The sequence below is a fragment of the Crocodylus siamensis genome, chromosome 6 (genome assembly GCF_052110815.1).
Source record: "Crocodylus siamensis isolate JL-2025a chromosome 6, ASM5211081v1, whole genome shotgun sequence".
Taxonomy (NCBI): Eukaryota; Metazoa; Chordata; order Crocodylia; family Crocodylidae; genus Crocodylus; species Crocodylus siamensis.
The window spans coordinates 37,804,808-37,820,587 of NC_143400.1; the positions used below are offsets into that span (position 1 = coordinate 37,804,808).

A 15,780-nucleotide genomic window follows, 5' to 3' on the forward strand; every position below is an offset into this window, starting at 1 on the left:
CCTTAGTCTCCCTGGTACTTTGCCTACTAGGCCAAAAACAAAACCACAGCTGGAGGGTCACTCTCCATCCCAAGAAGTGGGAGAATTGTCAACATGCTGTGAATGTTGGACTAGAAAACAGAACCGTGGACTGCAAAGTTTTCCATAGTCCCTCCCAGTTCCTAGTACAAAGCAGCAAACAAGGCCCAAACTTATACTCCACTTACTCTCTATCAGGTCATCTCCTTCCACTGGAACCAGTTTCTTCCACCCCTTCACCTCAGGAGCTGCACTGGTCTGTACCACCTAGAAGGATGAAGCCACATACAGTGTTCTGGTCACGACATATGTTGTGCAAGACACCAGCTGCCATTAAGTAACAGAGAAGGGGAACTCCCCTTTCTTTCCCTTGTAATATTGGGACATGAATGAGATTTCTTCTGTATGGTTTGCTCTCCCTGCAAGATCTGCACAAGATGGCTGTTCAAAGATCATCCCACTGAACCTGGAGACAGGCCATGGTCATAGAAAAAAAAAAAAAGAGTAGAGCTGGAAGGAAGGGGTCATCTAGTCCAGCCTCCTGCCGCAAGCAGCATCATCCCTATCCACACCACCCCAAACAAATCCTTGCCTGTCACAGCCACAAGGCACAACACCCCACGCTGTTGTAAGCAAAGCAGGAAGACAGGCACAGGCAATGTTCTGCTGCTGCAAGAGTGGTTAAAAAACCCCCAAACAAACCATGAGCGTGCCAAGGAAGAAAGCCATGCCCCCAGCTACAGAGGAAGGCTCAAAGCCCCAGCAGGCCATACTAAAAGTCAGAGCATGGGGTAAAATCCCTTCCCAATCCCAACTGTAGCAAATCAGTCTGACCCTGCACAGAGGGGCAAAACCCTCTAGATCCCCACCCAGCCCTTCTCTCGCATAGATGGAGATGGCAGGTCCCCGACCATTCAGGGGATAGGGAAGCTAACCCACAGACAAGCCCACTGTTTCAGGCATTTTACCATCAGCTATCCTAGGATTACAGCCAGAGGGGGCCATCACAAAATGCAGTCAGCACCAGGCCCTGCACTTAACTCCTTTCCACACATACAGTGAAATACCGTGCTGTTTACACTTGATTAAGCCATGGCAGAGATTTCTGCCTTCCTAAAAAACTTGCCACCTGCACTGGCCTGTTCTGACCAAAAGCGGTAAGTTGGCAGGTGTTTGTGGGGGGGGGGTGTCATCAAAATCTCCAACGCACAGAGTCTGAATTCAGCCTTAGAATTAGGAAAGGGAGTCTATTGTGCAAGTCATTCAGTAAAAGAGCATCAGCATGCGTGGTGGGTGCGCCCACACTATTTTGTTACCTGGAGCTCTGGGTGGCTGGCCTCTGCTGTTAGTCCCATAGGGCCTGGTTGACCAGCCTGCTCCTGTGGAACTAGCAGCTTATCCATCTTTTGATTCCTGTGGTTGTCCCAAGTTCCTCGACTCCTTGTGCTGTTCATCAGCTGCGACAGCAGCTTGGACTGAAGAGGAGAGACAACACCAGTCAGTGTTGGACGGTAAAGAAGTCTAGAGCTCTCAATAGACTCCCCCAAAAATGGTGCAAGCACCTTTGCTGGATACCTTTAAGTGGTGCTTGGATGCATAAGCTTATCTTGCTGGGGTGATCCGACCCCAGCTGACTTCCTGCCCCTGGGGGGGTGGGGCTGGACCCAATGCTCTCGCAGGGTCCCTCCCAGCCCTAATGTCTATGAAATCTTCCACTGGATAAGGAACAACGGGGGCTATTAAAGCATTAGTGCTGAAGAAGCAGATTCAAGGTCTCCTGAAAAAACAAGCAAACTCTACAGCCTTGCTCTGACCTACACAAATTTGGAGGATGGCTGAAGTTTGGCTCAGACAGCTAGTTACAAAACCAAAATCCAATCCACAACCAGGTTTCTAAACCTGCTAAGTTTCTCTAGGTGCCAAGGCTCCAGCCCTGTCGAAAGATCAAACCAGACCACGCATCTCTTGTAGCATATGCGTCTGGTATCACTTCCCATGCAGACATGAGCTAGCTTAGAGCCAAAGGCCTTGGCCGCAACATTACCTGAAAATGAGCAACTGCACACGTCCCCTGAGCCTAACAACTCTAGTCCTCTCACTGACAGGTAGGTGCCAAGACTAGAGCTCCTCTCCCACACACTCCCAAAATGCTCTTGGAAACCCTGAATTAGCTTCCTTCAGCTCAGTCAAGTTAACCAGGCAGAGCAATCCCTGCACATCTACAACCAAGATGCAATTATACCACGCCTCCCCCCAGAAAGCACATTAGCACAACCCTCACCGTTAAGACAGAAGATTTCTCCTTGTCACCTGGAAGAGAAGGAAAGGCCCATTAGCAGAATTCACCCCAACAAGGCTGGCCCCATTCTGCCAAGCCTCCAGTCTTCCCCTTGCTTCTCTTTTCTGGGCAGAAGAGACAAGGGCAACAGACTGCAGTAAAGGATGGACTCAGTCATTTCTACCCTCCCCAAAGTCCCACCTGGGAGGATCCTGTCTAGAGCAGTTGCCCAAAACACCAGCAACAACATCAAGGCCATCCCTCACTTTTGTCAGGGTGCAAGAGGAACACATGACCCACTGACACCAACCCACGTCAGTGCATGCAGGTTCCCAGGATATGGCGGTGGCTTTTAGGAAGTGGAAAGTACTGGTGTCAAGTGTCCAAGGGCTCAATGAAATCAAACGGCGCTGCACTCATTTAAACCAGTGGAGGCTTCAGCCCACTATTTAGAACAGGGTATTGGGTATGGGGATTTACAAGCGTCACTCCTTCTGTCCCCCTAGCACCCGGAGCAGCGTGAAAGAGCAAAAGTTCAGCCCAGCTATTGCACCGTTAAGGCTAAAACATTGGTTAAAGCAGATTTGGGGCTCTCCGAGATCTCCAAGCACCATTTGATTGGCTCAAAAACTGGCAGACTGACCACAGAAGCTAGTGGTGAAAGCTTTGCATTATCCAGCCAACAAATCCCAAGTTCCTTCCCACCAGAGACTTTGCAGTCCACTTCCCACCACCAGAATTTTGCTTCCAGCCTTTCTTATTTCATATGCACCCCACTCTGCCCTTTGCTCACACCTATACCTGTGCCCACCTCTTACCTGAAAAGCAGCAACACCAAACTGCCAGCACGACCAGGGCTATGATGACTACAGTTACCAGCACAGTGATACCAACAGCCAAGCCCGCAAAAGTACCTGCAAAAGAACGAAACAAACTGGGAATGCTCCAAGAGCTCTGGATGGAAGCAAGCATTAAGAGGAGAGCTCCTCCCTCCTCCGATAACCGCCCCCCAATACAAGAATCGCAATTCTCCTCTCATCTAACAATTTGGCCTCTCACTTCTCTTACCACTGTGGATTAGGATTCAGGGCGGAACTTCTCCCTTTACTTTTCAAGTCAGCCAGGAGTTAACTAATAAGCTACCATGCTTGCTCCTGAAGGCTTCTGCTCCTAACCCCCTTTTCCCAATTGCCCTCTGCTCCTACCTGGTGCAGGAGTGGGCATGATGGAGTGGCCGCACTGTATATCGTTATATGGCGTGCAAGGTTTCACCACCTCTCCTCCTTTCGGACAACTAGGAAACAGACAGAAATGAATTAGTACTTGGCAGGTGGACCAGCCAGCATGGGATAGCCGTACTGCCACAGTAGAGCTGAAGGCACTAGAACGTGCGTCAGGACTGGAAAGGTCCTGCTCCAGCCCCAAGCCCCTCTTCCCTCTACGCAGCATGACAAGTAGCTCTCACCTGGTTTGGCACTTGTGGCACATTTCACAGGGCTGATCTGGGGTGCAGTAGGTGCCATTCCTGCAGGCACACTCCCTGTTGCTGGTCCTGGTGCATGGTCTCACCTCCACCTGGTCTGCCACACAGGAGAACATGCCCGGTTAGACCCCTTCACCCCCACCAAGATGGAACAAGCCTGGCTGGGAAGAGTTGTGGGGGGCCTTTCCTGCACTACTGGGTCTCACCTCAGCTTGGACACAGGAGCTTGATCCTTTCTTAAGGCTAAACAAAAAAACAACACGCCAAACTGCAACACACTCACAGGAAGACACTAACTCACTCGCCTTCAGAGCCACCTGTCCCCTGCATGCATGCATTCCCACAGTCCTACACCCCAGCAGTAACAGCACTTCTGTTAGCCTGATCTTTAAGTTACAAGCAGACAGTGCCTCTGCCCAGCAGCTGCCAGCCAGCAAGCAAGTTCCTTAAGCTACAGTCTACGCTCCACTGCAGAAGAAGGTCTCAAGTTCAAGCCCTGGTTCAATGTCCCAGTGCAGCGAGCCATGCTGCTGTAGGAGCAAGATGAAAAACCATTACTGCCTGCACACACCAGAGCAAGGGGCTAAGGCCTACACAGCTTTCCAGAAAACGAATACCCACCCTGCTGTGATGGTAAGCAGGTGTTGCAGACAAGGCACATTCATCTGCCCATCATCCAGAAAGTTAGTCTGTCCAGTGGGAGAGACTCCTCTATTAACTATACCGAGGCAGCACCCTGTAGCCCCAAACAGGAACTAGGACCCAACCCCAAGTGGTGCCAAGCTGACATGCAGTCCCTTCTCCAAAGGGGCTTACAATCCCTTCATGGTTCATCCTACACTACTACAGTGAATGAAGTGTGGTAGAAGACTGACCCCTGCTGGACAAAAACCCTTAGTTTCAATTTCCTTCTTACCTCGCCTGCAGACACGGCAAAGGAAGCAGGTCTTGAACCCACTGGCGTAGGCCATATATTTACAGCCTTCTTTGCACGGAAGGCACGTCGAAGGCTCGTCAGAGTTAACACAGTGCTCCTTAACGTAGTGACCTGCAGGCAAGAGGGAAGAGAAATGGCACATTAGATGGAGAGACACAGCAAAAAGCATCTGCCCAGAGGGAAAAGGTGGTGTTTGCATGCTAGAAGTGGCATCTGTTTTCACTCAATTTAGAGGTCACAAACCACCAATAAAAGGAAAACCTGAGACTTTGCAACTCCCCATGTACAACCAGACAATGAGCCCAAGATGAGGATATCAAGACAGCATCCCACTGTAATAACATTTGATTACCCCAGCTCTCATCCATGTGTGGTTTCCTGCCAGACAAAGGAGGGGCAAGAGCGGGATTGGAAAGGGAATGGTATAGTAAGTGAAGAGGAGGGAGAGACAGGAATGAAAGGGTATGGTCGTTCCACGGAGAGCGGTGGAACAGACAGGCAAGAGGAAAGGATAGAGTTGTGCCCCAAGAACAAGGGAGAGGAGAGCAGAGAACTAGCCTGGGGAACACAATACCTCGAGGGCACCGTTTGCAGCGATGACTGTCACCAACCCAGTAGAATTCCAGGTCTGGAGTAGTTGGTCTCGAGGTAGCAGCAGCTACCCTGGATCCTTCTGCATCCCGCGTCTGCAACACACTTGCTGACATGGCTTTATGCTGGAAACAGAGAGCAACTGTTTAAGCCTAAAAACTGCCAAGAATACTTGAGCCAAGACAGCAGCATCAGGGCAGAGGCAGAAAGGCTGGTAACTTCTGTACTGAGACTGGAGCAGACAGATGTGAACTCTCTGCACCTATAGAGAAATAGGGCCATGGCAGTGACCACCAGCTTGCTATGCAACCTGCACAACTTAAACCTTTAATGCCTTTGGGTCCAAGTCCTGGACCAGGAACACCCTATTAGCACACAGCCTGGCAGAGTAAACAGAGTTTCTTATCTCCAGGACCTCATCCCTTAAGAGACCAAAAGTAGAAGACAACAGTCATGGCACCTAAGGTTGAAGCAGGCTGGCATTTCAGAGGGAGCTGGCAGGTCAAGGAAGATGAAGCCAAAATACCAGTTTTGAGCTTTGGCTAGGAAGAGGTCATCTGGGGACTGCGTAGCTCCCTCTAATCCAGGCCCCTTCCCATGTGCTGGAACTCAGCTCAGACGGGGACTACGGACAGCGCGTGTCAATCTGGGAGGGAAACTATCATTGGGGAAGTAAACAGAGTCAAGGGAGATTGGCACCTATTTGTTGCTTAGGGGATAACAGGCATGTCTACAGAGCTGAGAGTTTCTAAGAGGGAAAAGACCTCTCTCAGTGCTCTGGGACCCCTGAATGCAGGGAAATAGAAAAGGAATCAAAATCTCTGTCCATTCTCTCCCCCAATTTTTGTCCTGTAGCACAATTTTGTAGCATTCAGGAAGGAAAAGTTAGACAAGATCCTAGGACTGCCAGCTAGATCACCAGGAAATTGCCAGGTTGCTTGGCAGGCTTCACTCTTCAGATCTTGTGGTTTTCCAGAGGACACGCATTCAATCTTGAGCACTTGCTAACTTTGAGTTGCTCCTGTTCTCTGCTCCAAATTCCTCCTCTCTGCTCCAGTGGGGTGTGGTAGATGCACTGGAGGGTAGGGGTAGGATTCAGAGTGGCATAGACAAATTGGAGGATTTGGCCAAAGGAAAATCTCATGGGGTTCAACAAGGACAGGTGCAAAGTCCTGCAACTAGGATGGAAAAATCCCATTAATCAGGACAAGCTAGAAACTGACTGCCTAGGCATCAGCTCTGCAGAAAGAAGACCTATGGGTGACAGTGGACAATAAGGTGAATTGGAGTCAGCGGTGTGCCCTTGTTACCAAGAAGGCTAACAACATTGCCAGCAATCAAAGGAAGTAATTATTCCACTCTATTCTGCATTGGCAAGGCCACATCTGGAGTCCCGCATCCAGTTTTGGGCCCCTCACTGTAGAAAGGATGTGGACAAGTTGGAGAGAGTCCAGTGGAGAACAACAAAAGTGGTGAGGAAGCTGGGACACGACTGGTGAGGGGAGACTCAGGGAGCTGGGTCTACTGAGTCTGCAAAAGAGAAGACTATGGGGGGGATTTAATAGCAGCTTTCAACTCCCTGCAGGGGGGTTTAAAAGAGGCTGGAGCTGGGCTGTTCTCAGTGGTGGCAGATGACAGAACAAGGAGCAATGGGCTCAAGAGGCAGCAAGGGAAGTTTAGGTTGGATATTAGGAAGAACTTGAATGGGTCACCCTGAGAGGCGGTGGACGCTGCATCCTTGGAGGTTTTTAAAACCTGGCTAGACAAAGCTTTGGCTGGGATGATCTAGTTGGGACTGGTCCTGCTTTGAGCAGGAGGTTGGACTAGAAGATGATCTCCTGAGGTCTTTTCCAACCCTCCTTTTCTATGATTGTGACCCTGAAATGCACTGCTTATTACCTCCAGTTTGACAGGCATCAATTGCCCATTAGCTCAGCTCACGCTATCTGCTCACCTGACAAGTGGACTTCAGCCACTCTGACGTCACGGAAATCAAACATCATCCGAGCCACCCTTGCCAGAGCGCCGATTAGTCGCTGTTTGCACTGCAGAACCCTTTCCATTTCTGGAGTGAGGACACCCATTCCCGCCCCTCTCTTAAATGCAGTTATTTCATCAGCAAGACCTTTCCACTCAGCGACTTTCACCAGACCAGGAAGTGCCCCTGCAGGCACAGAAGTGGGGGCAGAAACACAGGTGCAGAGAAATCTACTTCCCTCACCTTCCAGACTCTTGGGGTTATCCAATTTGCAGAGTGAGATGTGTACTTGCTTTGGTAAAGTGGGAAGCCCAAGCACAGAGACCTCTACATTTCTGAGACTGCTGCCTCTTCTTCCAACAAGCAGACAGTGAAAGCACTATGGTGGCTACTCTCTTCTTGGAGAGGGTTTTGTTCCAGGTTTGTTTTTTTTAAATATCCTTCCACTGAAATCCTCTATGCCAGCAGTTCTCATCCTTTCTTCTACCAGGACCCATTTGTAAAGGCTGACAGCCAGTCCATACCCAGTGCCCCTCATTCCCGACCTGCTGCTCCCCACCCCCAGGCTCCAGCCACAGTGTGCGAGGCACTGGGGACCCCAAGCCACCCCGGCAGGCTGGAGCTCTGCCAGGGAAAAAGCCAGCTTCCCCCATTTTACTCCTTTAAAAGGAGAATCCATTTTTTAAATTTGTTCATGACCCTTTTATACATTCTTGCAACCTACTTTTGAGTCACAACCCACAAGTTGAGAAATGGCGCTCTAGTCTCCGAGGGGCAGGCTGGGGGTCAATCGCTCCTTTTAAACAGGAGCACTTGTGTATTTCACTCCTGGATGAACTGGGAAAGCATTAAATTCCCACCCCCACAAAGGCCCTTATGAACTAAGGGCAGAGAAAGGGCAGGAGATGGGTTTGTGAAGGAGAACGGCAGAGATAGAGGACTACTGCAACCGTAGGGGACAAGGTGATTCTCCGACAGGAGACCAGAGAAAGTGCATGGTGCGGGGTAGGTCATGCAGAGAAAAAACAGTCTCCATGGATTCCTGTGCTGGAAGAACTGAAATGCCATCCCCGAGGTGCAACAGGCCATGAACCTACAAGGAACGATGCCTGAGTGCATCACGAGCCAAAAAAAGCTGCAGGAAAGGAGGAGATTGGAAGCACTTAGGAGGAAGCCAACACTGCTCGAACAACGCAATAGATCAGGCTATTCCGAGACCCTGCCCCTAATGCACACCCACTTTCCAGCTCCCGGACAGCATGACTACAGGAAGGCTAGCAAACCGGTTTCAACAGGTCTGCCCCCAACTAAAAAGCTTCCTAAGGATGACTCAGATCCGCAAATACACACTCTTCAGGCCCGGCCTGGCTCCCTACCATCCGAACATGCCATCTTTCCTTCCCTCCCCCCAAAGTTGTTTCCAAGAACAGCAGGAGCAGCAGCAGCACAGGATTTGAGACTTTCATTCGTTCACCCTCAAGCAAACGCTCCATTTGCAGGACGAACAAAATAGATAGTAAGGGGGGGGAAAAGTTTACTGGCAACATGTCATGACATCCACACCCCGTTAGTCCAGACTGGAGTTCATAATTAATTCTCCTCCCCTTAAGTTGAACCCCACTTCAAATGACAGCTCAAAAGATTGGTGTTAAATTGCTCTGTGTCAGAGGCACTGATTATTGCTGGGGTGGGGGCGGGGGAAATGCAGACAAACCACATTTTTGCTCACAAAGTAGCCCTCACACATGTACAACCCAGCAGAGCCATTTCAATGTCACCTGAAATTTTAGCAGCAGTTCCAAGAACTCAGTGCTAAAATGAAGCGCATAATTGTTTTTCACTGCTGAGCTATTTCGGGCAGGAAGTAAGACACCGCCTGGGAGCCCAAATGGGGAGAGCAGGAGTGCAGTTAGGCCCAAACATCTTGAAGGACTCTCCCAGATCAGGATATCCCTTTGCAAGAAAAGCACCACCACACACCACGGGACAGCACTCCCAGCCCCTGGGGAGTAGTGTACGGGAGCCACTGTACCGTGTAGCCCATCTACATCCAAGTCATGCCATCCACAGGCAATAAGCCTCATTTCCACAGCTCGGTCAGACCTTTATCTGCCTCCCAATTATGATCCTGACCACCTTTGTTTGGCAGTTAGCCCACTTCCTTCCCCACAACCCCAAGGCAAGCAGCTTAAACCAGGCACAAACCAAGAAGACTGAAAATAGCTCCTGGCCAGAGCTTGCATAACACAAGATAAACCTTATCGGCACACATCACTTTCCAAGGTCAGCACATTACATCACCCATCACGAGGTGAGGGGGGCCTTTCCAAAGGCAAGATGCAAACCTACTGAAGTCTGACAAACAATAGAAACTACCCAGTCAGGAGCTAAGGAGCACACCTGACACCCTGCACAGGCTGGATTCTCCCATCACCTTCCATTGTACAGCCCAAGAGACTGAAGCAGAGGGATTTGCTCGAAGTCAAAGGCCTCTGCGGCAGAGACATCCTTTGCCTCTGCGATCCACCACAACCTGGTCCTTGGTGTTTGCAGGGAGACCAAGGACTTGGCATATGCTTGCCTCCACCCAGCTCAGTGTTAAGGCACAAAAATGGGGTACACGGATTACGCTTCCTCAGTAGGAAGTGTATAAGTGTCCTTGATGCCAATGAAAATCCTTCATTAGTCCTAAATGCAAGTGGCTCACATCCTTCGGATTACAAAGCAGCTCCCGTGAGCACCACATCCACACTGACATTATGTCTAAGCCCGTCTGCGACCTCCAAGCTAGATGGTTATTTGCCTAGAGGAATCCTCCACCGAGTCCGTGAAGCTAAAAAGCACGAGGCAGGCCTGCGCACAAGGAAGACTGCCGAGACAGAAATCAACGGCAAGTCAGTCACCACGAGGAAATAGTCATTATTTGGGCTAAAAATTTAAGAACTTCAGAAAACAGGCCAATTAACACGTATGACCAGGGATCCTGGTTTTCTCCGGTTAAAAAAAAAAAAAAAAAAAAAAAAGCAGCCCCCAATTTTCAGATTTAAAAAAAAGCAACTCCAAATCCAGTTTTCTGTGATGAAAATGAAATGCCACTAATATATAGATACAGTATCCACATTCTTACTGCAATTAAAATGAAACACCACTAATATAGATATATCTATATATGTTAGTGGCGGGGGGGGGGTTTGTTTTGTTTTTTTAAAATGAAATCACAGGAAAGGGTGGATTTTCAGTTGGTTTTTTAAAATGTGAAAATAACAAAGGGGGTGGTGGGGGAGAAGAGACGATCCTCCCCATCAGACGGAGCCAGGGTCCCCGCTTATGATAGACAGCAGTGAGCATTCAAGTTGCACTCTGTCCTGCCCGGAGCACAGATGAAGTTTAAAGCAAGGAGGAGCGGCTGGCTGGATGGGAAAGCATGGGGAAAGTTTCCAAGTCCCTCAGCATCAGGCTGGTCGCAACCATTTCAGCTCACCACACAGCCTGCTCTTTAACACAGTATGGTTTGGTTATAAGGCTCCGTTCTCTGCGAGTTGGTACACACTCTTAAACCACAGCTGAGCATTTCCCCGATGCCTGCTACGCTGCCATTCAAAGCGAAGCATGACAGACTGCAAACCTGCAGAGTGCAGTTTGGCTTACAAAAAAACACATCTACAGCCCTGTAGGAACAGGTGTTGAAGTAAGAAACAGTCGCTTCCTCCTAGCTACTACAACACGGTACCAAGTTACGCACGAGTCCGACGCAGCATGGTTTATCGCATTATCCCCGTGCATAGCGCAAGATGGACCTCGGCAGCATGTACTTGCCATATATCCCAGGGAATCTATGGAGTGGTGCAGGTTTCTAGTACAGCTCTTTGACTCATTTCAAGATCACCCTCCCACACACACCTCTACATGCACATCAAAAACTACACATTGCCATGGCAGAGAATTATTAGCGCCCTTATTGCCCCCAACATGCTACACAGCATTTCTGGGTTTGTCATCACAAGAAGCTAGGTGCCTGGTGTGTGGAGAGTTGGATCACCAATTTTTTTTTTAAACTCTGTGTCGCATCTATGCAAGACGCTTCGGGTGCAGTAGACTAACTATTGTGCATTAGTGCAGCCAGCAAGACCCATGTTAATGGACTAACGCACAATAGATTCAGTCTAGTGTGCAGCAACATCACAAAAAGACCGCCTGTGCTCATGGCAGAGCCGATTACAGCACACGGACGAAGGTGGAGACACCTCCTGTTAAACCAGTAGTCTGCATGTCACGGAGCTAGGCATTACCGTCCAAAACCCCCTTTCTTTTGGAATTGGGGAAAGTGAGGTAGCGGGCCAGAGCCTGCCGCAGGAGAAGCTGGCCGGGGAATTCCTTCAGGCTCACGAGTCCGGGGAAACACCGCGGTGCCAATCCCCCTGGGCTCCCACACCGGGTCCTTGGGCGGCGCTGCCCAAGGGCCCGACGCAGCCCGCACGACAACACAGCGGGGCCCTCAAGGCGACCCCATTTCTTCGTGCCAGTCTCACAGGCGGATAAAGCGGAGGCGGGCGAAGGGCATCGCAGCCAGGAGCGGGGCAGCGCCACCCCAGCCGCAGCTGGCCCCCGGACTGGTTCAGGCGCCGGCGGGCGCTGCCCGGCACGAGCCGGCCGGCCGGGGAGGCGCGGCGACGGCTCCCTGCAAGCCCGGGCATGTCCCGCCCCGCCCGCACTCACCGCGCACAGGAGCAGGAGCAGCAGCAGGGGCAGGGGCAGGAACAGGGGCAGCAGCAGGGGCAGGGGCCGCATCCGGAGCGGCGGCGGCGGCGCGGCAGACGCGTGTCTGGTGGCGGGCGCGGCGCGGGCGCGGCGCGGACACACGTCCGGAGCGCGGCGCTCCATCGCGGATCTGAGTGGCCGCGCGGCCAGGCGCCGCTTTTGTACGGGCGGGGCGGGCGCAGGCAGCGCCCACAGCCCGGCTCCTCCCGCCCCGCTCCCCCGGAACTTGCCGGCGCGGCCCAAATACGGACGCGAGGCTGCTCACACATTTGGTAAATGTGCCGGCTTTCCCCTGCCTAAAGAAGGGCGCTTGTACCGGGCAGCTTACAAAGAACACGCTTCCCCGCACCTATTTAGTTGGTCTAGTAAAAGATACCACATCTGCCCGCCCGTGCCAACACCGCCGGAGTAATGCTCACAGCAGCACCCTGGTGAATCCCTTCATGCATTTCAGCCAGCCACGCGTGCACAGTAATGTTCATGCGGTAAAGGGGATAGCTTTCATTAGACTAGATTTTTGCAAAAAAAATTAAAGTTTTTTTTGTTATTATTATTTTTGGAAAAAATCTAGTTGGTCTAATAAAAGATATCACCTCTGCCACGAGTCCTGGTTGCTTTTCCCTTTAGACCAATACGGCTACAACCTGGATACCTGAAGTAATGATCACAGCATTCACTGGTGAACTGTGCAATAAATTGTGACCAGCCGTACGTGCCAAGTAGAGATGGCACCATGCACTAGTGAACTGTGCAATAACTTGTGACTAGCCACGTGTGCAAAGTAATGATCACACCACTCACTAGTGAATTGTGCTATACATTGTGACTAGCCACAAGTGCAAACTAATGATGGCACCATTCCCTGATGAACCACATGATAAATTTGGACCAGCCACAAGTGCAAAGTAAGACCAGAGCATGTGCAAAGTACTGACCACACCATTTGCTGGTGAACTGCACAAGACATTTTGAGCAGCCACAAGTGCAAAGTAACAATCACGCCATTTACTGGTGACTCACGCAATACATTTCAACTGGCCACACATGCAAAGTCATTACCGCAGGATAAAAAGAAGACTCTCCAGCTGTAAAAAGAGCCAAGCTGCTCTGAAGTTACTGCTTGAAAATATGTAACAGCACTCTAGCTGCTATCCCACTTCAATTGCAACACGTAGCAGTGCCCTAACTGTCCGCCAGCCTAAGCAGCGTGCAAGTCTTCTGGGCTTCATCTGAAGCTTCAGAAGTCATAGCTTCATAGTTTCTAGGGTCGGAAGAGACCTGAGCAGATCATCAAGTCTGATCCCTGCCATGGCAGGAAAGATTACTGGGGTCTAGCCTTGTCTTAAAGCCCCCCAGGGTAGGAGCCAGCACCACTTTGCTTGGAAGTTGGTCCCAGATCCTAGCTGCCCTGACCGTGAAGTCACACCTCCTGATGTCTAGTCTGAATCTCCCCTCTGCCAGCTTGTGACCGTTATTCCTGGTCACTCCTGGCAGTGCTCGGGGGAACAGCGACTCCCCCAATGCCTGCTGATCCCCCCTGACTAGTTTGTAACAGGTCACTAGATCCCCCTCAGCCTTCTCTTGTGGAGGCTGAACAGGTTCAGGTCCTGTCGCCTCTCCTCATAGGGCCTGCCCTGCTGCCCCCCTGACCATGAGAGTGGCCTCCTCTGGACCCTCTCCATGCTGTCCACATCCCCCCTGAAGTGCGGCGCCCAGAACTGGACGCAGTACTCCAGCTGCGGCCTGACCAGTGCCGCATAGAGGGGGAGGATCACCTCTTTGGACCTGCTCGAGATGCATCTGTGGATGCAGGACAAGGTGCGGTTGGCCTTCCTGACCGCGTCCCCACACTGCCAGCCCATGTTCATCTTGGCATCAATGATGACTCCAAGATCCTTTTCTGCCTCTGCCCTGATGAGAAGGGAGTTCCCCAGCCTGTAGGTATGGTGCCAGTTGTTCCCCCCCAGGTGCAGAACCTTGCACTTGTCAGTGTTGAATCCCATCCTGTTCTCATCCACCCCCCCGTAACCTGTCTAGATCTAGTTGCAGCCTTTCCCTCTCCTCCAGTGTGCCCACTCCTCCCCACATCTTAGTGTCATCCATGAATTTGAGCAGGGTGCTTTTTACCCCCTCATCCAAGTCACTGATGAAGATGTTGAACAGTGCGGGCCCGAGGACTGAGCCCTGCGGGGACCCCGCTGCCCACATTCCTCCAGGTCAAAAATGACCCGTCCACCACCACTCCCTGGGTGCGGCCCTCCAGCCAGTTGGTGACACATCTGACTGTGTAGGCATTGACACCACAGCCCCCAGTTTCTTAATGAGAACAGGGTGAGAGACAGTGTCGAAGTCCTTCCCAAAGTCCAGGAAGACGATGTCCTTTGCTACCCCTGCAGCTAAGGATCTGGTGACCTGGTCGTAGAAGGCCACCAGGTTGGTCTGACAAGACCTGCCGCTAATGAACCCATGTTGGTCACCCCAAGCATGATCTCCCCTGCTGGCCCCTTGCAGATGCGCTCCTGAATAATTTTCTCAAAGAGCTTCCCCAGGACCGAGGTAAGACTAATGGGCCTATAGTTTCCTGGGTCCTCTTTCCTTCCTTTCTTGAAAATGGGGACCACACTGAGCCTTTTCCAGTACTCTGGCACCTGGCCAGAGCACCATCAGTGCTCGTACAACTGTGCCAGGGGCCCTGCAATGACCTCTGCTAATTCCCTCAGCATTCGGGGGTGGAGATCATCAGGACCTGCTGATTTGAACATGTCTAGACCCACCAGAAGTTCCCTGACTAGTTCCTCACTGACCCTGGGCCTGGCAGCGCCTCCCCTGGGTCCACTGGGGATCCCGGTGTGGGGGTTGCCCCAGTCCCTGCTCAAAAAGATGGAGGCAAAGAAATTGTTAAAGAGGTTAGCTCTGTCATCTGGTGTGACCACCAGATTTCCTACCGTATCCTGCAGAGGCCCTACGTTACCCGGTACCTTCTTTTTACCCCCTATGTATTTAAAAAAGGACTTCTTGTTGTCCTTGATCCAGGTCCATTGCTGCAGGCCACTGATACCCTGTGCTGGATGGTGAATCCCAGCAGGCAATGATCGCTATCACCCAGGTGGTCGAGCACCCGCAGCCCCCTCACCAGGTCGTTGCCCATGGCCAGGACCAGGTCCAACATGGCATTTTCCCTGGTGGGACTGTGCACCTCCTGGGTTAGGTGGAGGTCCTGTATCTCAGCTAGGAACCTACGTGAGCGGTCAGACCTGGCTGACTGCTCTTCCAGCAGATGTCCGGGTAGTTCAGGTCACCCATGATGACCACGTCCCTCGACTTTATTGCCTCCACAAGCTGACCTGAGAATTCCTGGTCCAGCTCTTCCCCCTGGTTGGCTGGTCTGTAGTAGACCCCCACCATTAAGTCCCTTTCCCCCTGACCTCCTTGTATACGGACCCAGAGCACTTCAGTCTGCCCCTCTTCTGACCCTGTCTTGTTTGTTGAGGATGTGTATTGCTCTTTGACATAGAGCGCCACACCCGCACCTTTCCTCCCCCTTCTATCCCTCCTGTACAGCCGATAGCCCCTGATGTTCACCACCCAGCCATGCGTTGGATCCCACCAAGTTTCAGTGAGTCCCACTATGTCCGGGTTTGTGTTAGCTAGCAGGAGGCTAAGTCCCTCCTGCTTATTCCCCATACTATGAGCATTAGTGTGGAGGTGTTTAAGGCCTTCTGAAGGTGCATGCACTG

General features: G+C 51.4%; 1 protein-coding gene across 2 annotated transcripts in view; it reads right to left on the reverse strand.

Moving 5' to 3' along the window:
* The window catches only part of LOC149862349 (tumor necrosis factor receptor superfamily member 10B-like), a 16,792-nt gene extending 4,593 nt beyond the window's left edge, over positions 1-12,199 (reverse strand). For both annotated transcript variants that reach the window (XM_090052919.1, XM_090052918.1), the window contains exons 1-9: positions 12,002-12,199; positions 5,291-5,432; positions 4,696-4,827; positions 3,762-3,876; positions 3,502-3,590; positions 3,115-3,210; positions 2,300-2,328; positions 1,335-1,493; positions 207-285 (exon numbers count right to left, since the gene is read on the reverse strand). In XM_090052919.1, the coding sequence (XP_089909045.1) occupies positions 207-285; positions 1,335-1,493; positions 2,300-2,328; positions 3,115-3,210; positions 3,502-3,590; positions 3,762-3,876; positions 4,696-4,827; positions 5,291-5,432; positions 12,002-12,166 (1,006 nt within the window). In that variant the 5' untranslated portion in view covers positions 12,167-12,199. The remainder of the gene's footprint in view (positions 1-206; positions 286-1,334; positions 1,494-2,299; positions 2,329-3,114; positions 3,211-3,501; positions 3,591-3,761; positions 3,877-4,695; positions 4,828-5,290; positions 5,433-12,001) is intronic.
* Between the last annotated feature and the right edge of the window lie 3,581 nt (positions 12,200-15,780).